Source organism: Gallus gallus, chromosome 11 (assembly GCF_016699485.2).
Source record: "Gallus gallus isolate bGalGal1 chromosome 11, bGalGal1.mat.broiler.GRCg7b, whole genome shotgun sequence".
In the NCBI taxonomy this organism is placed as follows: Eukaryota; Metazoa; Chordata; class Aves; order Galliformes; family Phasianidae; genus Gallus; species Gallus gallus.
In genome coordinates this window covers 10410155-10433013 of record NC_052542.1, presented here as the reverse complement: position 1 = coordinate 10433013, position 22859 = coordinate 10410155, and the positions used below count along the sequence as shown (strand labels likewise).

The 22859-nt window shown below is 36.4% G+C and overlaps 1 protein-coding gene across 3 annotated transcripts in view; it reads left to right on the top strand.

The window, feature by feature from the left end:
* LOC415780 (transcription initiation factor TFIID subunit 4-like) overlaps nt 1-22859 on the top strand; it is a 131621-nt gene that overhangs the window by 79973 nt on the left and 28789 nt on the right. For all 3 annotated transcript variants that reach the window (XM_046899656.1, XM_046899655.1, XM_046899657.1), the window contains exon 14: nt 8571-8693. In XM_046899656.1, the coding sequence (XP_046755612.1) occupies nt 8571-8693 (123 nt within the window). The remainder of the gene's footprint in view (nt 1-8570; nt 8694-22859) is intronic.

Here is a 22859-nt window from a genome sequence, read left to right as displayed (position 1 = left end):
GTCCAGCCTCTAGGAGTTAATGTGTGCGCTCCAGCTTCAAGTGCAGGGAGTTGTTAGAAAGCTTGGTTGAGAGGTTCATTTGAGCCTTGTATCTTCCGACACATTATTTTAAAAAGATGAAGCAAGTTTCCTCGTATCTCTTAGGTGAGTTAGCTCCCATTATCCCCATATATCCAGCACTGTCAGATCTGCTTAACCAAAACCACAGCTCAACAAATTTGCTGTCAAAGCTATCAAGCTTTTTCAATGTGTCGTATTCCTACCATTCCTTCTGTCTTCAGCCTGCATGAATATGCTTATTTTCCTTTGGAAAATAGTTTGTGAGTATATGTAGTTGTCTTGCTGGGTTACTCCAAAATAACAAACCGGAGGGAAATTCTTTCAGAACTTTTTCTGAATCTTACTAAAGTTAAGTTGCAGGCATCTGAAACAGTTGCCATCTCTAATAACGCTATTTTGTGCTATTTGTGCCTCAGAAACCATTTCTTCAATTTCTCTCTGTTTGCACCAGCAAAGCTGTGAAGAACAATTATGGGACTTAACAAAAGGCTTAAAATGGGAGTGTCTCCAGCTTTATATTGAAAAGCCTGGAATTGGTGCTAACCGAGATAAGTTGTTTGAGGAATAGTTTGACCAAAACCAGACAAAATGTGTTGAAACTTCAAGAAAAGATTTTTAAGAGTGAAAAAATGTAATGAATAGTATTAGTGAAAACGCACAAAACACACTGCTGTAGAACACTTCTAGAGGAATCTGAAGGATGTCTTTATAAAAAAATGTACACAGTCTGGTACTACAAATATGAATATGGCTTAAGAAATGATTGGAGAGTTGTGGAAACAAATGATTTTAAGTTAAATTTGAATAGCACATTTTATATGGAAAATTGAAAAGTCAAATGACAGAATATACAACGCTAACAGGAAGTTCATAGACATCTGTAAAGACTGTTAGTTGATCAGAGACTAATGGGATGAAGAGAATTTCTTCAATGTATTTAGGAGGAACAAGTAATTTTGGGAATGAAGTACCCTGAAAACTTAAGACTTGATTCAGTGTTGTGTGTGGCTTCTTCACGCTTTTCATGTTTTATAAGCTATGAGCAAAGTGTTAAGAAGACTTGCAAGAAAATTAGACCATACAAGTGTAAATGTGTATAAAGCAGTTCAGACAGCATGTAATGAGGAGATAAAATTGTTGTTTCACTGATCGTTGTTTAAAAAATCGTAGGTAATGTATGTGACTCAAGAATATTACAGTTAAGGCTTGTCTTCAGGGAAAAATAAAAAAGAAAGACAGGATGCACCTGGCATTTTCCATATCAGAAGTTTAATGCATTCTCCCAAAAGTAATGGGGCCAAATGTTAATAGAAATTTTGAGTGAACTTCTAAAACACAATGACATTAGAAATAATAAACAGCATAGGTCTATTGTAGGAAAGACATCTGGTCAGAAGTACCCTGATTAAGGTTCCAGAGCTATATTCACATGCTCATTATTGAGAGAGATGTTCATCTCGGGGGCTGAAATGTTCCCAGCTTACTGTTTATCCAGGGTGATTTTTCCAACACTGTGTTAATAATTTTTGACTCTTGGTAAGTGTGTGTGAAAGAAAGGAAAAACATGAACACGCACCCCTTTTCGGTACACTGGAGCCTTCGTCTTCAAACAGATGTGCAGCCATCGCAAGTGACCACTGGAGTTTTTTCTATGTGGTAGGAGAACAGTTGTAGAGAAGTAGCATCCAGCTTTGCATTGAAGAAAGCAAAATATAATTTTGTAGAGCTATGAGTATAATGTGTTTAGTCTATGCTTTGATGCTGTGCAGGTGTAAACCTTCTGTGTATTGTGTTACTGCAGTGCTACTTCTTCACTCTAGCTACTACTGGTTTCTTACTAGTAGTGTGCTATTGCTGTAGGAGTTTTGTTGACCTTTAGAGACTTGGGTAGTGCAAGCAGAGCAGGGAGCCAAGCATGAGCAGACATTAGCTGTTTTTCAAGGCTGTCTCTGAAGTTAACTGATTTTTTGGTCCTTCTTGATCGTTGTCTTGGACTTTGTTGAGGTTACTGCTAGCATTTTTAATGAGTTTCATTTTTTTAATTGCACCTTCTGTTGTGGACGTCTTAGGACATGTATAATGGTTCCACATTTGAGGCTCTCCTCAGCAAAAAAAGATGTTTTTCCAGGGGGTGTAATCACTGTCTGAGACTGATAGATATATGTTGCAGAACCATCAATTAAGGCAGGCTTCTCCCAGCATATGACCCTGCTATCAAGAATTAAATCATTCATTGCAAACAGAATTAGGAAGGACCTCTATCGATGCCTATTGGCTAGAAATCAGTTCTTAAGTCATTGTTTATATGATCTTCCTTTCATCAAGCACTTCTGCCATTCGGTGCTTTCCATTGCTGATTCCCTGTTCAGTGTTCATTCCTGGCTGTCTTCACTCTCGATTGTGGTTTACAGTCTGTCAGTATTTATAGTTTCTGTCAGTCCCTTCTGTGTCCACTTTTCTTATTTTCAGACTTTTTCTGAACTATGATGGGGATTTTAAGTAGCCAAAGTCTAATTCTTTGTGAGCTGAGTTGGTTCAGTAACTACAGAAACTTAATTTTACAGCTCTGCTTCTATTTCCATACAAAATTTTGTATTGATAGTATCCATATGTACTTGACTACCTCCTCAAGCTCTTCCTTCCTCTTTATCTTCACAATCTTCTCTGTCACCAGGTTCTTTTTGTTCTAGGCCAAAAAACACCCAATTTCTATCTTGAGTTAGAGAAACACTCAACCCTTCTTTTTCTGATATGATGCCACTCTCTCCTCTTCCCTTTTTTAAGAAAATGTATTTGTGTAAATTTGAATCATTGGATTTCCAGTCATTCTCTTACTTTCTCATCATATTGAAGTAAGTTTCTCATGCTGCAGTTCTTAATGACTAGAGCTCAGCCCCATGTTTCATCTACATCTCTGCTAAAGCAAAGGTAATTTATTTGCATAATTTTTGCCTTCCATTTGGAGCACATTTTGCCTTTGCATCAAGGTGCTTTTAGCTCATGGTTTTGAACAACTCCTGTCTTTCTGATTAGTAGTTCAGTATCTCATTTGCTTTTTGGCATTCCCTTCCATGTAGGTTCAAGCAAAGGAGATTTACTGGAATGTTTGTATATTTGACATTAACAGGCTTATTTCTCCTGGGATACTCACTTTTGTATTCACTGAAGTAAGCAACTCATCTGTGACCAATACAGAACAGCCACAGCTAGGCCATTTATTTTTCTGTACTGAAGTTGCTTGACTGGAGAGCTTGTTTGTACCAAGTATCCATTTGCTTTATTATTACCTTTCCGGACAAAGCTAATTCCTTGAACAAAACTATACGATGTATTCCTCTCACCATAGCATTCTGAATTTACTTTTATTTGATGTCATAGAAAAGTGGATTATTATAGTACTAATTACAGTAACAGTTGGGGACTTAAGTTCTTTAAGAAATCTTGACAGAGAATCCATACTCACTTCTGAAACAGGCGGTTTCTTCCACTTGCATGGGCTGCTGCACATGCTGGTGGAAATGGAAATCTAAGAAGAAAAAACTTGCTGAAGGTATACCAACACCATATGTTTATTTATTATTGTCTCAACGACTGTTCTCACAATGGCTTGTAGTGCAGAAGCAGCTTAAAATAAATGCTTGGTTTCTGTAGCAAAATTATTTACCAAGCATCACGAATGTGCCCTTGATGTGCTTTGGAAGTTATTAAATCAAGGTTTTGAAGATTGAATGTTGATTCTTCAGATAGGCGTACGGCTGTCTTCCTTGTGGCGTATGGCTTGTGGTGCTTCTTTTTTGAAATATATAAATGCAATGAGTAACAGCCTATGAAAAACAAACCAAAATGTTTGAATCTCTGTTAGCTTTTCTTTAATAACATAGTAGTGCAATGTTCTTTTTGTTAGTGCTATGCAAAGAAGAAAATTTCATTTTGTGAAATTATATTGATATTCTTATGCTGTACTTGTCAAAGGCATCTCTGTAAGTTAAAGCTATCATAAAGGAAGTAAGTGGTGTGCTAAAAATAAATTTGGAGCAGATAAGGAGCAAAGAATACAATTTCATTTGTAAGCAGTTTGCTTTTATAACGTATTGGAATATTCATCTCTGTTTTAAATAAATATTTTGACTTCCAAAAAAATTAATTGTTGTTGATTAGCGTAGTTCCAAATGAAGGATTGGTTCTTTTCCAGAGGGCAGAAATTTTAACATTGATAAATATATCCATATTAATTGTGGATGAAGGCAAGTTAAAGAATTATATTGAACTGTGATATGAAAATGACAGTAAATATGAATGCAGCAACGAAGCAGCTGCATGGTGTTGGTTGATGTAATGAGTTGGATTCATTTCTACTAAAGAATGTTAATTAATAGGAAAGTTATTCATTTTATCAGGATGTATAGTTGTAAACAGGTGCTTCATTTGTTTAAATATCCAGAAATTATTGCCTGGCTTAGTTACGAGATGAACTATGTTGTAATAACAGGCTGCTTTTTAAGTTTAAAAATATAAGTGATCGTGTGAAGCTTAAGCAGCTTTAGTTTCATGGTTGCTTTCAAGAGTACTTTAAAATCACAAAAACACTGAAGATGGAGATGGCTACATTTAATTTAGCTTGTTCTAAAGACTGAAAAAGCAGAGAGTGATTATTTTGGAACCATGCAAAACTTGTTGCAATGTCAGCTCCACTATGTGCAGAGTACACTCCCAGAATATACTGGGGAAAAGGGCGGTTGCTGGTCTGGGTTGTGCATTTGGCATATGGTGGTACAAGAGGCACATCTTAAAAGTAATCTGTTGACGCCAAAGCAGAATAATGAATTCTTTGTGAATTGCACAGCTCTCAGAAAAATAGTTATTCCTGAAATCCTTGCAAGATACATGCAATTGCAGTTTTCTCTCTGTTAAAAACAGCCTGTATCTTTTCTTGCATTCACTGAGAGACTCCTGTTGAGTCAGACGTGTTGTTGTCTCTGAAAAGTGTTGTCCCATCCTTTGGAACTGAAGCCAGAACACTACCTTTTTTTCCTCTCCTCCAACTGTGAAGACTGCAGTTGGTGATAATATTTTTGATGAAGAGTCAGATGATGAGAAGGAAAGAAGCTGGTAGAGCTAATCTGTTGTAGAGTATGGAAAAATATGTAATTTGTATGTATGAAGGTTGGAATGGGAGGAATGAAGAGGCATAAACAGTGGAGGTTAGTATGCTTCAAGATGTTAAATATCATCTAGAAATTATGTTGGATGTCTCACTCATAAGTGTCCATAAACTGCAAAGGTGTTTCGTTGTAAGCATGTTGCTTGTGAGTGTGCGAAGATGTCCACTTAAGCCAACTGCAGTGCACTAATTGCTACTACAAGATTAATACCATTGTTGGTAATCAGTATGAGGATCATAATTCTTTCATTTATTTTTAAATGTAGTTTTATGATTATCTGCCTTTAGATAAGCTTTTCTTAAAAACAAAAAAACAAACACATCAGTGATGACTGATGTTTAAGACTTAGAAAAATTTGTGAAAATATGAAAACTACGGTACCAATCAAGTATTTGACAATTTCAGCCCTTCATTTTTATGAAACCTATGAAAGGATACTGTGATCTTACTGATAGTATATGTATGCTTTCGATGTATTTGATATGTTTTGACCAATATTCATTTAGGTTTATGTAAGAAAGTTTATATTTTCTGTTGGAGTATACCAAGGTATGTACTGTAAAGTCGGTATCAGCAACTGTATATTTTGTATTTACCTGGTGTTTTTACACCTGAGAAGATATTCCTTATTTGTATTAAGGTACTGTCAACCAGCCCTAGTGACGCTAGGTGGTAAGTAAAGCACGTAGTACAGAAGGATCCATGTCTGGAGAGCTTATAGTCTGACTGTCTGTGTGAAGTGAGTTGAGAAGCACAGAGAAGTGAAGGGAAAGGTCTTGCCAGTACTCGCACGGAGTGTCAGTGAAACAGAGCCTGGCTCCTTTGGCTCTGTCTGCTGAGCCAGGTTTCCTGTCGTCTGTTAAATTACAGTTAGCTGAAAATCTTGTACATTTGTTTGGACAAGTGCTAAGCCAATGCATTTGTCAAAAATTAGTATTTGATATCAAAAACTATCTTTAGCTCTTCTCACTGAATAAAAGATCGTGACAACCTGAGAAATAAATGAGTGTAAACCCTCTTGCATACTCACAAATCTATTTAATATTTGCTTGGTGAAATAGTGCCAGAAACTTCTCAGGTTTTGAAGTGAGAGTAGGATTTGTCCCACTGTGTGGGGTTTAAAGAAACAACATGTTTTATGTCACAGTTGGCATGTGCAAAAAATAAAAAAAATACTGAATTACAGTTAGTGGAACAATCCTTCCCAAGCATTATGTGTGTACATTACATGTTGACACAGTCACTGTGTATTGCAGTGCAGATTGTACAATGGGCAAAGTATCAGCTTACTGCTGGTTTGAAAATGGTGGCTTCGGACAAGATACACATATAACAATAACCTTTGTATTGTACCAGTTATCTATCAGGCTGTGTTTCTGGTTCATGCCTCCCAGGAAACTGAAACTTCTCTGCTGCAAAATTTCTTATTCTGTGAAGCCATCCACTTTGCGGCTTCGTCTGAGATCTCTTGAAGCCAGTTGGCCCTAGCTTAAATATTCATCAGACTTCTGATAATTGTGATAACCCTTATAGGCTGGCAAGCATGGCAAATTAGCAAAAAGATGATAGATCTTTTTTTATATGCAGTTTTATCTTCAACCTTTCCTGGATATATGTTATACTATAGTAATAATTTCTTCTCTAAGGTATTTGCCGGTATCTGGATTTGCACATCTATTTACAGTTGCCTTGAAGCCTCATAATTACAATACAGCTGAAATGTCCATTTTCTTTCCCTGACTACAAATAGGGATCAATCGAATTTTAAATGACTGCTTACGGGCTAGCTCCCGATCATGACCTTTGTAAATGATTAGAGCTCACCACTGTTGCTATCTACCTTGAAAGGGTAAGCGGGCAGGTCTGTCTAACTGGCATTTAATCTGGAAGAGAGCCAAAGATATTTGAGCTAAAAACCTAATATGAGTTGGCAAAGAGAAGTATGTATAGACCTTTGCAGTATTATTTAGATATTTTTCCATGCTTCTTTTTTGTATTTAAAGAATTCTTTTATCCTGTAGATTAATTAGGTGCTTATTTGTATATAATTTTGTATTGAAGTTCTGATAGTAGTTAGATAGAGGATGTGAAAATAAGTTTTCAAACTCTAGGTGTACTAAACTTGCTTTTTCTGAAGAATGTCAAAATGTTGCATAGGTAAATGAATAAAGCTGAGAAATGCAGTAAGCAAGATCTATGAAGCAGACCTGCTTTTTCTAGGCAGTAGTGAATGGAGAAGATACCATACACTGTTCTTTTCTATTCAAACCTCCTTTCCTTTTAACATCAGCCAGGTAATTTAGGCCTCACTTGTATATGCAGCTCACATTTACCTAAAGTCAGACACTTCTATCTAGACCTATCAGTTCAGTTTTATTTTAATGAAGAATTGTGCCTGTATTGTACAATGTCTTCATTACCACTACTAGATTTCTTGAGGTAGCCTTCTATGTATTTTTGTTGAGGGAGGAATGACATCAGTGGGATTTGCAAACAAATGCTTCCTCTGACTATATTGACGAGTTGCATTATTAGTGTTATGAATGCTTTTATCTAATTAAAATCACATGCTGCTTACCTCATCAGATATTTTTATGCAGTATAGATTATCAGAATCTTTAATAAAGTAATATTGTTAATGAAACTGTGTCTCTTATCACTAATTCTCTAAAAGAATTATGGAGCTAAAATGAGTGTGCAGTCTTAGCTCTTCATCATGTGGTAGCTGAGGTATTTTCTCTTTCTGTAGCACACGATGCTGTTACATAATGAAACTGGCAGGCTGTTGTCTTAGCCTCAAACTAGCTAAATATGTTATAATATAATGTCCCAATCCCATAAAGCAGTTATAGATTCAGTTTGTATGGTTTTTATTTCAGTATTACTTTCTTCTAATGTTCAGATAGAGGTAATCTATTTAGCTTTTTTTTTTTGAAAGCAAGTGTCAAGGCTAGTTGTAATATTCAAAGTAAATCTGAGATGACAGAAAATGTATTTTTTGAGAATTTTAATCAATATTTACATTCGCCATATTGATATTAAACTGGAGTTGTTAACTTGATATATAGAACTTATTAGGTGAGGCAGTTTCAAGGCTAAAAATGGGGTTTTCAAAAACAGTTGAGATATATGGAAGCAGAAATTCTGTGGAAAGTCAAGATAATTTCTCTATTTCATTATTACTCCACTACAGTGCTGCATTCTTGAGCTGCTAAAATGGTATTTCTAGGAGTAGCTTAATGCTGTTAGTAATTATTCATATACGATTTTCACCCTTTGCTCACAAGTCTGGAGAATGCTCTTTTTGTTATGACTGCATAATAAAATCTAATCTTTTCTCTCTAATAGATGCAGCAACAAGAACTTGCACAAATGAGGCAGAGAGATGCCAATCTAACTGCATTGGCAGCTATCGGTCCCCGGAAGAAACGGAAACTTGATTCACCTGGACTGCTTACCATAGGAGGAGAGGTATTTGTTTGTACACATAGTAAGAGACCTGATTCTTTCAAAAGCTAGTAGGAGTAACTAGAGATACAGCATGCTGATGTTTTCAGTGAACTGTAACTTGGAAAAGGAGATACAAACTACTGAATTAGAAGGACTGTGCGTCCAGTTTATCTTATTTGTCACGGTTAAAATGATATCATCACTTAGTTGTATTTTCAAGTATTGTCTTTCAACAGATATTAAATAATATTTTAAAAGGAAAGCTAAACTTGAAGTATTAGGTCTCTCCCACAAATGTTCTGTGTGTCTTTATACTAGCTATCTCCTCTGCTGTCTTATACAAAAGAAAATAGAAGAATGGGTAAGACATGAAGAAAAATCTGGAAAAACAAAACTGTAGTCTTGTTCACACCTCAAAATGAGAGCTTGTACTAATGCTAGTAACTGAGGTTTTGTGACAAATGTGTTAAAACCTTTTATGGAATTGCCCTGCAACTGCAAAGTTGAGTTTGTAGTCATGCTAAATTACGTTGTAATTTCAACAAGAATATCATGCTCTAGAAGTAGGATCATATTTGTTAGCACACAAAGCAATGCAAAATTCTCAGAAGTGAAATATGTTAGCCAAGGTGGAGAACTGTAATAATGTGGTTACATTACCTTGGATAACTCTTAGTGAGTATTGTATTTTGTAGTTCATTTATGGTTCACCTTTTTTTGTTTCTGCTAAATATGCCTACACCATGGGAGTCAAAGTAATTCTCTCTATTATACGTCTCTCCTGAGGAAAATGCAAACATTTTGTTTTAAGTAACTGACTGACATATGTACTTTGACACACCCATATACAGAATTGCTTTCTGAAAAACAGGGAGAAAAGATTTTCAAGAAAAATGAATGAACAGTAATGAGAGGTCCTCAGATAACTCTTCCACCAAACATATAACTAGTTCCAGAACATGACTACACAGTAGCCTAAGCTGATCTGTGATCTCTATCTCAGTCCCTAGTGCATTTCTACCCCTTCCATTGGCTTTAGTTCTTGTGCACTGTGCTAACCCATTTTCATTTGATAAATTGGTAGAAAACTAACCTAACAACAACAAAAAGTGAATATTTTCTGCTTAGTTTGCCAAAGTAGTTTGGCTTAGAGCCCAGTGAGCACTGAAAAAGGAGTTCAGAACAAGGCAGAGGCAGGTAACTTGAGATCACCTGCTATCACCTTCATTTGCTGTGTCTACTATCTTTCTTGTATTCTCATATTTTAGATAGTCTGCTGGAAATGGCTTCCTATGTAGCAGGCAGCAGTTCCATCACTAACTCAGTCTACTTATTATTACGTATAATGCAGTTTACATAAAAAAAATTTAGAGAAAGGGTAAAGAGAAATGAGACACCATTTAGAAGAATTCAGGTTTTCTGTCTTGCAGACTATAAAATATTACATGTACAGAATTTTATAGTTTTATTTGATGGTGACAAGCAAAATAGCTAGAAAATATCTCTAAATGTTGCTGCTTTTTCCAGTTTAATGTGTGATTACCATATCAAACAATCCTGAAGTAGTTCTGCCCAACTCTTCTTTGCTATCTGTGTCCTTTTAGTGTTTGTTTGTACAGAGCAGTGCATGGCAAAGGTAGGGCACTAGATGGAATGTGCAGTAGAGGGAGGGCAGCAACTATTTATATTCCTTAGTTAGTATCCTGAAGCACTTGCCAGATAAACAAAAACAACTCAAAATTTATTATTACCTTCTGGATTTTTAATCTATTCAGTTTAAATTTGCAAGCTTTTTTCTTGAAACGTAAGGCTTTTAATTATTAGTATTAAAATTTACTTTCATTTATTAAATAGATAGTCTCAGGTAATTGTAAGAGTTAAAGCTTTAAGAAAATAATTAACCATCACAAGACTAGGCATGGTAGTTTTAAAAATCAAGTATTTGAGTATTGCTAAGGTAGCATTAATTCAAAATTTGCATATTTCAAAATCTGTCATTTTTGTCTATGGAATGAAAGTGTAGAGGTTAAGTGCAGGTATTAGTTATACTTAAGAAAAATAATAATTAAATAATGTGGCTTTTCATCAAGACCTATGGCTAGTATCCCAAAATACATAAATAGAAAGTATATGTTTGAAATATCTGAGGGTATAATTTGTTTAAACATCAAGTGAAAGCCCTCTCCTGGTACTTGCTGGCACAGATGGTTTTTGAATACTGAGCTTCCAAAGGCAGCTTCAGGGCTAGTTCAGTGAATCACCACTTATTGAAGACAGTCATTTTAGGGATAAGAAAAAAACCTCTTTCTCACATTGTGGAAGGGCAGTCATTTTAGGAATATTCAGTGAAGTATCTTGAAAATCCACCTTCCAAAAATTTGCTGGAGCCTATGTTGGAACAGTGCTCAAAGGAGAGCTGATATTTTGTTTCTTTTCACAGCCAGTGTTTATTCAAACCATTGAAGCAGCCTGGAAATTTAATGTTCTTGCTGACTTCAGTATCCCAAAATGGCTATAGATAAAGCAGTGATGTTTTGAGTAGGGAAAAACTAGTTTTTCAAGGGTTGTAGTGATTGAAAATATACTTTTGATTATTTCAGTAGCCAGAATGTCTACCAACTTGATTGAGATATATTTCTAGCAAAAGATTCCATGTTTTTTTCTGAGATTCATGTTTTGATGGTATAATTTAATCATTTTAAAGCAGTTTTCCTGTTAAGATTTTGTATAATATTATCTCTATAATAATATCTCTAATATTCTTAATCTTAAGATTTGAGGCTTGGAAATCTGTTATACCAGAGACTTAAAAATGCAGGCGCATACAAGTTACTTCACATTCCTCTATATCAGATCTTTATGCTACTAGTTGTTGGAAGCGTAAGGATGAATCCATGATTTTCTGGGAGGCACTGGGGTACTATGATGTAAATGGAAAAAGTACTTCTGACTCCAGAAGTCATCAGAGACTGAATACAATTCATTTGCTTGCACATGTTAGCAGCTGGCATTCTCACTTTATTCATGAATTACCTGTAGATGTTTCATCGACCCTATAGCTTTTCCTCAAACCTGTTGTTAATGTATACATTTTTTTTTCCAAAACAAATCTCAATACTAGGTAATTTTCTCTTTGGAGTGGGTTACACATGATAAATAAGTGTGATGGAGCTTCTCTTGGAAAACATGGCCTTGTTTCCTTCTTTTCTCACCCCTTTCAAACAGAAATGCATGGTCTGTCTTGCAGAAGTCTTTGTTGCAGACGGGTTGTGTTGTAGGTTCTTCCCAAAATGTCTGTTCAAAGAATATTGTGCAGAGTTAGAAGTTTATGAATCAGCCAATATGATTTTGAAGCATAAAACAACTTTTGAAAGATCTGAAAGAGAACCATTTTATAGTCTTTTATTCAGGGGAAAAAACAGTCAGTGAGGATTGCTATGCTCTGAGCAAATCTTTGGGATATTTCCTCACCTTTTTGGGACTAAGGTAGTTTTATGGCATCCACTTTAAAAAAATCATTGGAATGACTTGTTCTACAACTCAGGTATCAGCTTGGTTTTCATGTCTGTACAGTTGGCTCTCGATAAATAACTTTTTGTTTTAAGTGGTCAGAATATGTTTAGAAAGCAGTTGAATCTAAAGAACCTTTATACTGGTTAAGCTTGAGATATATGAAAGCAGATACAATAGACCATAATGCCTTTTGCAAGTGTTTATGGTCCAAGAAGTTAAAACTTTTCACGCTTCTAAGCCTGTAGACTAACAGCAGAACAGGAAAAATTTTTATGATTCATTGTATCATTGTCCTTTCAAGCACTGTTGCTCCATGCATCACTGACACGATAGAATGCAGTAGATAGCTCAGTCCTGTTTTGGTGTAGGATGTCACTCCTGTAGATAGTTGTAATTTCCCTTTTAGATGTGGCAAACTATCAGTTAAAAGTACGGGTTTGAATTTTCAGATAGATGGAAGGTAGTTCACTCTTTTATGGAGTGAAATGCATATGTCTTTGTGAAGCTTTGAAATTTCCAAGTCTAGTTCAGTTTTTGTGGCTTGTTTTGCTTGTTATTTTCAAAACTCAAAATATATAATATAATCGTTCACAGTAAATAAATTAATATCTCTTTGAAAACCGAAGTCTTTTGAAATACTTTACAGATATTATCCTAACTAATTATTGTACCTATTTTTCTCATTCTTAAATAAATGAGATTTCAAATAACTTACCCCAGTGATGAATTACTGTATTTCAGATTTAATTTCAAAGAGTGTTCTAGTCCATCAGGAATATTAAAAAATACGTATAATTGTGGGTTTATTTTATGAAAAGAATTTGTAAGCATTAACACGTTTCACAGACTTGGTAATAGAAAGTAGGAACGTCTTAAATAGGAGGGGCAATGCCAACTTTTTGTTGATGATTTATACATTCACTCCAAATTAGAATTATTAACATACATTGTGCCTATTGCAAACAGGCAGAAATACAGTGAGTAAGAAGGCAGAACGATTTTGTATGGCTCTCAGTTGACAGGAGGAAAAATAGTCAGTTGGCAATACAAGAAAATAGAAGGTGGCTCTATGCCAGCGCAAACATTCTTTTTTACTAGTAGAACAGGTTTGCATACTGTATGTATTCCTTTGATCTGTGGAACACAAAATATTCTGACACACATTCTGTGACATTAATCATTTTTCCTTACTGGCCAAGACAAATTTGATTTTTACTTCATTTGGAGATGGAAAGGGTAGTTGATCCCCATCTTCATGATGTTGATCTAACACACAGAAGGAGACCATTAGAGCATTTCTTTTCCTCCTTTTCAAAGGTTTCTTCCCGGAGCCTTACATGGTATTTTGTATTTAAACTAAAATCCTCCTTCTTGCTAGAACATGGAAAAAAAATCATGTTAAATAATTTTATCTGTGTAGTACTATTAAATATACAATATTTTCATTTATGGGTACTTTAGAAGTGTAGTCAGTGTATGCAGCTTATTAGCAAGGAACATGAGAGCTTGGCAGAATGACTTTTGAGTGGCTAATAGTTCATTAATTATCAGTCCCTATACATGACTGTTGCTGTTATTTGCTAAAATACTGTTTTTCTTATTGCAAAAGGCAGCTACATTGAGGATTTTGGGAACAAGAGGGTATGTGAGTTGCTTGTTGTTAGGGTGATTTTATGGAGGGTTTAAGGGTTGTTTTTATTTGTTGATTATAAATGGGTCAGTCTGAAAGTAATGTGTCCTATTTAGAATCATAGAATCATTAAGGTTGGAAAAGACCTCTAAGATCATCTAGTCCAACTGTCTGCTTACCACCAGTGTAGCCCACTAAACGTGTTCCCCAGTGCCACATCCTCACATTTCTTGAACACTTTCAGGGACTCAACCACCTTCTCAGATAGCCCTTTCTAGGGCCTGACGACTGTTTTGGGGTTTTTCCTAATATCCTGCTTGCACCTCCTCTAGTGCAACCTGAGGCCATTCCCTCTAGTCCTATTGCTAATTATTTGGGAGAGGAAGCTGACCCCCACCTTGTCACAACCTCCTTTCAGAGAGTTGTCGTGATCTCTTTGGAGACGTCTCTTCTCCAGTCTAAACAATCTCAGTTCCCTCAGCCATTCCTCATATGAATTGTGCTCCAGTCCCCTCACCGGCTTTGTTCGTCTCTGGACACACTCCATGGCCTCAGTGTCTTTCTTGTAGTAAGGGTCCCAAAGCTGAACACAGTACTTTGAGGTATGGCCCCACCAGAGATGAGTAGAATCAGACTATCACTTCCCTCCTCCTGCTGGCTACACTGTTTCTGAAGCCATTGGCTTTCTTGGCCACCTGGGCACACTGGTGCTCCTGTTCAGCCAAGCGTTAACCAGTGCCCCCAGATCTTTTTCCTCTGCCCAGTCTTCCAGCCACTCTGCCCCAGGCCTGTAGCATTGCATGTGGTTGTTGTGACCAAAGTACAGCACCCAGCACTTGGTCTTGTTGAACTTCATCTCATTTGCCTCAGCCCAGCGATCCAGCCTGATCAGATCCCTCTGTAGGGCCTTCTTACCCTTGGGTGGATGGACACTGCCTCCCAATTTGGTGTCATCTGCAGATGTTCTCAGGGTGCACTCAGTCTTCTCATCCATATCATCATCAATAAGCCACAATACCCACCCTTGGGGAATACTACTCTTGACCATTCGCTAGCTGGGTTTAACTCCATTCACCACCACTTTCTGGGCCCAGCCATCCAGCCAGTTGCTTACTCTGTGAAGTGTGTACCTGTCCAGGCCATGGGCTGCCAGCTTCTCCAGGAGAATACTGTGAGAGACAGTATCAAAGGCTTTGCTGAAGTCTAGGTAGACTGCATCTGCAGCCTTTCCCTCACCACCAGGCTGGTCACCCAGACACAGAAGGAGATGAGGTTGATGAAGCAGGACCTGCCTTTCTTGAACCTGTGCTGGCTGGGCATGATTCTCCATTTGTCCCACACATGCCATGTGATCTCACTCAAGAGGATCTGTTCCATAAACTTCCCTGCCACCAAAGTCATGGTGGACAGACTTGTAGTTCTCTAGATTCTGCTTATGTCTGTTCTTGTAGACTGGAGTCATGCTGGCAAGCCTCCAATCTTCTGGGACTTCTGTGGTTGACCAGGAACACTGATACATGGTGGTAAGTGGCTTGGCAACCACCAGCTCCCTCAGCACCCTTGGGTGCCCATCTTGGCCCTGTGGTCTAGTGACAGTCTGGGTCAAGTAATATGTTGGTCATACCAAGAAGGACAACTAGGGTACCAGTGTTTAACATTGTAGTTTCCTCTGAACCTTTAGGCAGGTAGGCTTGAACTTCGAGGGAATCCTTTTGCTAGCTTCTAATATAGACAGTTCACATTGAAGTACCGAACAGAATTTTTGTTATTTAACCTGATCCAAACTGTAAAACCAGTCCACTGCCTGAGTCCCTCTTCCAGACAAGAGTATCTAAGCAGTGCTTCTGCTACTTCTGTAGTGTTTCTGAAGTTACCTTCATACAGTATCACGTCTATCTGAGAGTTTCTTTTAACTTTCATGATACAGAACACAGTGAAAACAGCTTGGAATAACAAGAGAAAATCCTCTTTGAGAAAATGAAGTTATCAGTACAAGCTTTCTGAAGTCCTGCAGGTAGTCTATATTGATGCTTCTGAAACAGATCTGGCCACCATTGCTTCAGTTGCAAAAATATTTTGTTGATAAGGAGAAATTTCTTGCTTTCTTGCACACACCTGACAGATAAACATTTCATTCAGAACTTGTCTTACTGTGTGTAGTAAAAATGATCATAAGTAGCTCTACTCAAAAGAAAAAAAAATTAAAAAAAATCCGTGGGTATCAAAGAGGAAGGAAGACAGGCCTATTGTGGTTTCCTCATGCCTCATATGAGTCTTCCAAGACTGCACTGTAAGCCTGAATGGTTCCTTTATCAGTTTGGAAATATTAATGTGTGCATGGTATTCATGTATATTTATACACAAATGTTAGAGTCAGGTCCTATTACAGTTCTCATAAGCGATGTCATTGTGAAATGACAAAATATCAGCAGTTTGTGGTGCAGGGTTTTCTATTCTGACAAATTTTGCTGTTTAATGATCACGATGTGTTGTCAGCCCCTATAATCTATTGTGTACTGCAAGAACATTTTGAGCAAACATTTGTTTAATTTGGAAATTATTGTTCACACTACTTCCACATCTGTTGACCAGTCTGCTACTGTCCACATTTCTCTTTTGGAATTAGGCCTTCTAAAATTTGTCAGTGATAAAATTGAAAGCAGTGACTCAAATATTTAAACTTAGAGCTTAAAGCCAAAAGCTTGACAAGTTTGCATGGCTTACACATCCTTTCTTTGTAAGAGAGATGAGAAAATGGATCCTGGTTGGCCACGTTCACAAGAAGTTAAGCATCTGAGCTCCAGACCTGCAAGGACATGTGCACATGCTTAACTTTAAGCACAGTGGTTGGTTTGTTTGAAGTTAGTAACATGCCTTGTGTAGAACATTAATTACATGCAAGAAGCCTTTGTTGGATCGCTGTGTATTTCAGTGTTACTATCAGTCTTTTTGTGTTTCCTACTGCATGAACTCTGCTAATCTGTAACTGATTCTGATTTAGGAAGTGCCTTATTACTGTTTTCTTTACATGATAAAAACAGACTTTTCTTTTTGGGAAACAGGCATATTGCATGCAAGGTCTCATGTTATTTGACCACCAAAGACTTTGGGACTATCAGTGTGTTTAAGGGAGGCTTTGGAACTTTCCCAATGTGTCTTCAATATTGCAGGATGTATTTTGCTTTCAAAGAATTAACATAGTAAAAATATCTGACAGGGGGATCTTCGTCTTGGTGTTCCTTTTGTTGCAGAGTCTATTCTAGTGAGCGACTAGGAAAAAGGGGGTTTTTGTTTTTGTTTTGCCTGCAGTCAAACAGGAGCATGCTGGTTAAAGGGATTCTGTGGGGGAGTTGGACTGGAGAGGGCCTGAGGGAACTCGGAGAGACATCTACCACCAGCAGCTTGTCTGTGCTAGCTAATTATAGCTAGGGTACTGTTTACTTTAGTGGTATACTCCTTATTTATTAGTTACTTAGTTACTGCTTGCCTTCAAGTTACAGGCTTGCAGCCAGTTGCTGCAGGGGAGGTGCAATAGGAAGGGAAGGGCATCATGCAGCACTGCAAATCGCAGCTCCCCGACCTTGGCGTGTTTTTTTTTAATATTTTTTTCTTCTTTTTTTTTTTCTCTTTTTAAATAAGACACAATGGGAGATATTGTCAAAAAGAAAAGCATGCAAGTTAAAAAATGGAAGCAAAGAATTTTTTTTTACAGTCTAGCAGGACTGATGATAAAATTATTGTTTGCATGATTTATAGAACTGTGCTTTTTTCTTCTTTTAAATCCTGCTTTCAGACCAAAATCCCACTTTTTGTATGTCTGAAGTTCCACTGGTTTTAATAAAATTACGATTTTTATACCTTTTTTAACTGGTACCACTTTGGGAATCCAGTCAGTTTCTTTGGGTACTCTTGCAAACTAGAGAGGTTGTTTCACATCAGCACTCTTCCAAGCAAAAATGAATCCACACAGACATGTTTCTCATAATTAACTAAAACTAAATTAAACTATAATAAAGATTGTATATGGAAACCATAGGTCATTTAAAAGTCCAAGCCCTTAAGAGTTAAAGGTGAGCCACTTTAGAAAATTTTACCCTGATTCACCCTCATTTTTGTCATGAACTTTGAGCGGAGCCTGTGGATTAGCTATGTGAAAGAGATAGTGTAAATAAGTAAACTTATTTCCAGCACTGGCTTTATCATTGCTTTTGTTGTTCTGTTTGTAGTAGTGTTGGCATGATAATTATCTCAGCAAACAACAGGACAAAGAACAGTAGTGTTGTATGGAGGCAAATTAAGAGAATCATGAGATCATTTGCAACTCTGAGAAAGCAGAAGTTATCGCAAATAGTGATTTCCGTGACTTAGAAGCATGGAGATGGTGTTGACTGCAATTATCAGTAAAAGAATTATTTCTTTAGTCTTTCTGAGGCTGACAGTCTCTTGCAAAGCTGGGAGCATAACAAGAGCTGAACCTCTGTATGATGGACCAGTTTCTGAACAATATAGAGGAAGCTCTATTAGAAGAATAAGCGTACTGTAATATCCATGGAAAAAAAAAAAAGCAAAGCTTCTATCTCCAAAGAAGGTTGGGAATAAAAAAAAGGAGCACAACAGGTTAAACAGCCTTGGCCGAAGAAGTGAGTACCCCTAGGCAGACCAGCATCTCTAATCAGTGGTAGTGGTACTAGCTCTGAGGGGAGGGAAATTCAGGCTGGTGCTCTCATGTAACATTAAAAAGGACAAGCAGTCTGTCAGGAGAAACAGTCATTGGCGTGGGATTTCTTCTCTTGATCAAAAAGACAGCAGCACTGCAGCCTGCTTTATCTATAAGGGAGGTGTCAGCAGAGGGCATTTTTTTCCCAGGCCATATCACTCGCCTATGGTGCAGTTTTCCCAAGCCATAAAAGAAGTCACCTGCATTTCTCACTTTAGTAAGGTTTTGTTGAGACCTCTCTTTCTTCTCTTTTCACTTGTTTTCAATTTTATGCAAGTAAAAATCCCTCCCCCCCCCCCCTTCTTTTTTTTAAAAGAAGTATCTTTACAAAGCAGAAGGGGGAGCTAAATCTGACAGACCTGAAAAATATGCCTGATACTTATCTCCAAAGCCAGCATTTGTTCTGTGTCCAAATTGTGTTGCATCTGTGTCCAAATCACTTAACCAATGATACTTGATTTTAGCAAAAATTCTTCTAGTTCCATAATATTTAGAAAACTATTAATGAATCTGTAACTGAAGCATCAACTCTGTTTATATTGACTCTGATCTCCATGTAACCAAATCTGTAGATCATGCATGTTCTGCATTTGAGTTTGGCATCTGATCAGTTTACAGCAATGAAGGAAAATTAGGAATGTTTAATGAATGTTGTAGTGCTTTTTTTAGTTGACATTCTTGATATGTATTAGAAAGACTTGAACTTTCCAAGATGAGAGAAATGTAAATCTAGATCTGGATCTCGTTAATGGCCCATTAGTTTATATTACTCACAGTATTTATTCTAGCTGTTGTGACTAATAAGTTAGTTTGACATATTGGGGTTCCCTTTCTAGAGTGTCATATATTTAAAAAATGTGATGTAATTCATAATCCAACTTGTTCTACCTATTTTTGAGCAGTGAGTCCTTGTTGGTCTGAAGTCAAACACAGTTTTGACATTAGCATTAAAGAGACACAGTTTTTTTGGATTTCAGGATAATTTAAAAATGTTATTTATTGTATTTACATTTATCCTAGTGGTGATCAAAACAAATTATTTTTAATTTCATTTTCTATACTTCTGCCCTTACTGTGTAAGTAGTATATACTGCTGCAATAAATGGATTAAATTGTACTGAGTGAGTGGGAGATAGCAAAGCAGTAGTTGTTCTTTTGAGGTATGCTTTTCCAATTACAGATTCCACAACATTAGATTTTTTCTATTCTTATTTAAATAATGAATTTAACTTTAATCTTCTAATTTTAACATAATTCTTTAACAAGGCCATATCTTTAATCTAGTTGTGAGTTATTTCATTTAACTGTATATTGAATTTAAAGGTGCAATCATTTAAACCTTAACAAAAATGATACACTTTTCCGGGTTTTCAGAGGTATATTTATATCTCCCACTTTCAATTGGTGTAATTAATACCTCTTTTCTAAATAATCTTGAATTGTACTGCAATTTCTGATAGTTTTCCCCTGGGCAAAAAAAAAAAAAAAAAAGAAAAAGAAAAAAAAAAGAAAAAAAAAAGAAAAACAACTCAATGATAGCTTTTTCCTCTCTTTTCTCTCCTTTTGAAGACAAAGCTACCTGACTTATGGCTGGTTAGAATGAGCATCACGTAAAACAGACAAATCAAGCTGTGTCAGATTAATCCTCTTTAAGCGGCTTACACTCCAGTTGCATAGAAAGGCACCATAACATGGAGAACTTGTTCAGAATTGACACCAAACTAGAGATTGCATATCAAAGAAAATGCTTTACCTACCTATTCTGCAGTCTACTCTTTAGTGTGAATTGTTCTTCTAGATCTGATAATAGAACACTTCTGGCTGACTGTACCGTATCAACTTGACATTTGGAATACAGATATATGAGAAGCATGTCATGTTAACAGAACACTACAACAGTCATACTTTGTCTCAACTGATGGGGGAATTGCAGCGTACAGAGTAATTCATGTTGACAGTAAGAACTTGCAGATAGGCAGCCTAAAATGGTGAAATCATTATAGAAATTTATTTAACTGGTTGAATGGCCATAGCAGATTGGTTGAGCCAGCCAAATCAAAGAGAATCTGAAGGAGATATCTTCTCTACTACAATTTTAAAGATTAATTTTTTGTCTGGCTTATATATCCTTCAGAATAGATATATTTTTATCTGTGAATATTTATACAAACATAAGAGTTAGTAGTTATTGATTAAATAGTATATTTTTCATATCCATTGTTCAGAGAATTAGGTTCTTTTTCATGGTTAGTACTTGAGAAATAATCTTGAAAAGCAGGTGACTATATAATTGGAAGTAAACCAATTTTATTTTTATTTCCTTTACTTATAGAAGAATGTTTTATTAATTTGATTACTAATAGAGTTTTACATTTTCATTTAATTCACAAAATATTTTCCAGTTGCTTGTGTTTTTGTGCTTTTAAATCTCTTATTGGTGCTAAAAATCAGATTTTTTCCTCAAAAATTGAATAAAGATGATCTTTCAGAGGGAGCATCAATGCTGTGCCCATAACTATAGAGACAAGTGGGAATGAAAGAGAAACCTTGGAGTACCTTCAGTTCCTGCTTTTAACTGAACCTTAACCAATCACCTACATTTATTTTCTTAGAACTTAATTCAACAGGTTTTAGTCATACCCTCTAGGATCTCCATAATACAATTCTGTAGGTACAGCAAATTCTTCAAATCGCCGTCAGCAGCAGAGCACACAGGCATGTTACAGACTTCAGGCACGAGAGACCTAAGTCTGCAGAGAGAAGTATGCTTTGACTATCATCTGTATAAGAAAAGAGATATCCCAAACTTTGCATTTAAAAATTTTTCTCCAAAGTGTTTCTTTCAGTATAAATGCTGATGTGTGTTGGTATTAAGTGAATCTATAGAGAAAGCTCTTTAGCCCAGTGCAATGGGAATTATTCCATTGTCAGTCTGGCTCTACTTCTGTCTGTGGCTTACTCTAGTTGACTTTATCTTAGTGTTCTTATCTTGTTCATTGCTATTCATAACCCATACTTGTGTGAAGATGGGCCTTTATTCGTATGAAATATTTGCCAAGTTCCTTGTTCCTTTATGTAAAGGAACAATAAATACTATTTGAACATATATACTTTTGATTTGTTTTCATTCTCAGATTAATTATGCAGTGTGTATTTTAGACACATATGTCTGATTCTTGTCTTGTATTAATTTGTCTTTTCATGTTAACAAGTGTGAGTACAAAGCAAGCAAAAGCAGTACTGCTCTTCAGTTACTGGTGTGTTTGGGGCCATACGTGTGTTATAGTCACAGACCTTTAAAAGAAGGTGATAGCCAGAAGATTCTCTCTTTCTGGATACTTTAAAGGAATATTTTCCAAAGATATAAAGGATGAAATTTTGGCATTCCTCAGCTGGGTGAGAAAAGAGCAGTCTGCCATTGACTCCACTCCTCCCTTTCCCATTTATTCTTCCAATTCCTGCAATGCTTAGTCGGGGGAAAAAAAAAAGGATTGCATAGTAGAGCTAGGTTGTGGTAAAAAGCAAACAGAGAATATATGTACAGTTTTCAGTATCTTCTGCTAGCATGTATGATTTCCATCCCCTTGTTGCCAGCCTCTTCCTTTAGTTACTTAACCAATTGGAGTTTAGCTGTTTTATGTGACATATCTATCACATGGAGAAATAATTACTAAGAATTCGCAAAGCAAATGAAAGGTGCAGGAATCTGGGATTGATATTCTGATGCACTGCTGCACAGGTACTGTTTAAGGTTACTGTTTCTGATTGAAGTCTCTTTCACCTTTGTATGAAAGCAGCATAATTAATCAGACTGTAATGAATTCAGGTACTGCCAGTTTGTCACCTCAAGAAAAAAGTTACCAGAGCAGGCTGAAATCCAATTGAAAATGTGGTCATGATTAGTATTTAATATTTAAGGGACTGTTTTAATATGTGTAGCGTGATGGTAGACATGTTTTGACAATGTTGGGAATGTGTTGCATGGCTTCAAATTTACCTTGAAAAGTAAGTGCAAGATAATCCCAAATTCTCATGCAAATGAAAGTATTATTTTATGATACATTTTACAGATTAGAAAGGTACGGAGTCTGCAGCTCTAAATGTTTCCTGATTTGTCTGTTTAGTTTTGCCTGTATTAGCAAAGGTCTCAGCTTGTTTCAGTGTGAAAGTTGGATCCAGTATCATATATCCACCTGAAATCAAGAATCACCGAATGAGCAGAAGTTTGACTTGTTTTTTAAGTTGTTACTTTTAGTGATCTCTTATAAGTGTATTTGAATAGAAGTAGTGTTTTTGATGCTGTACACTTTCCAAGCTAAGGGAGGTT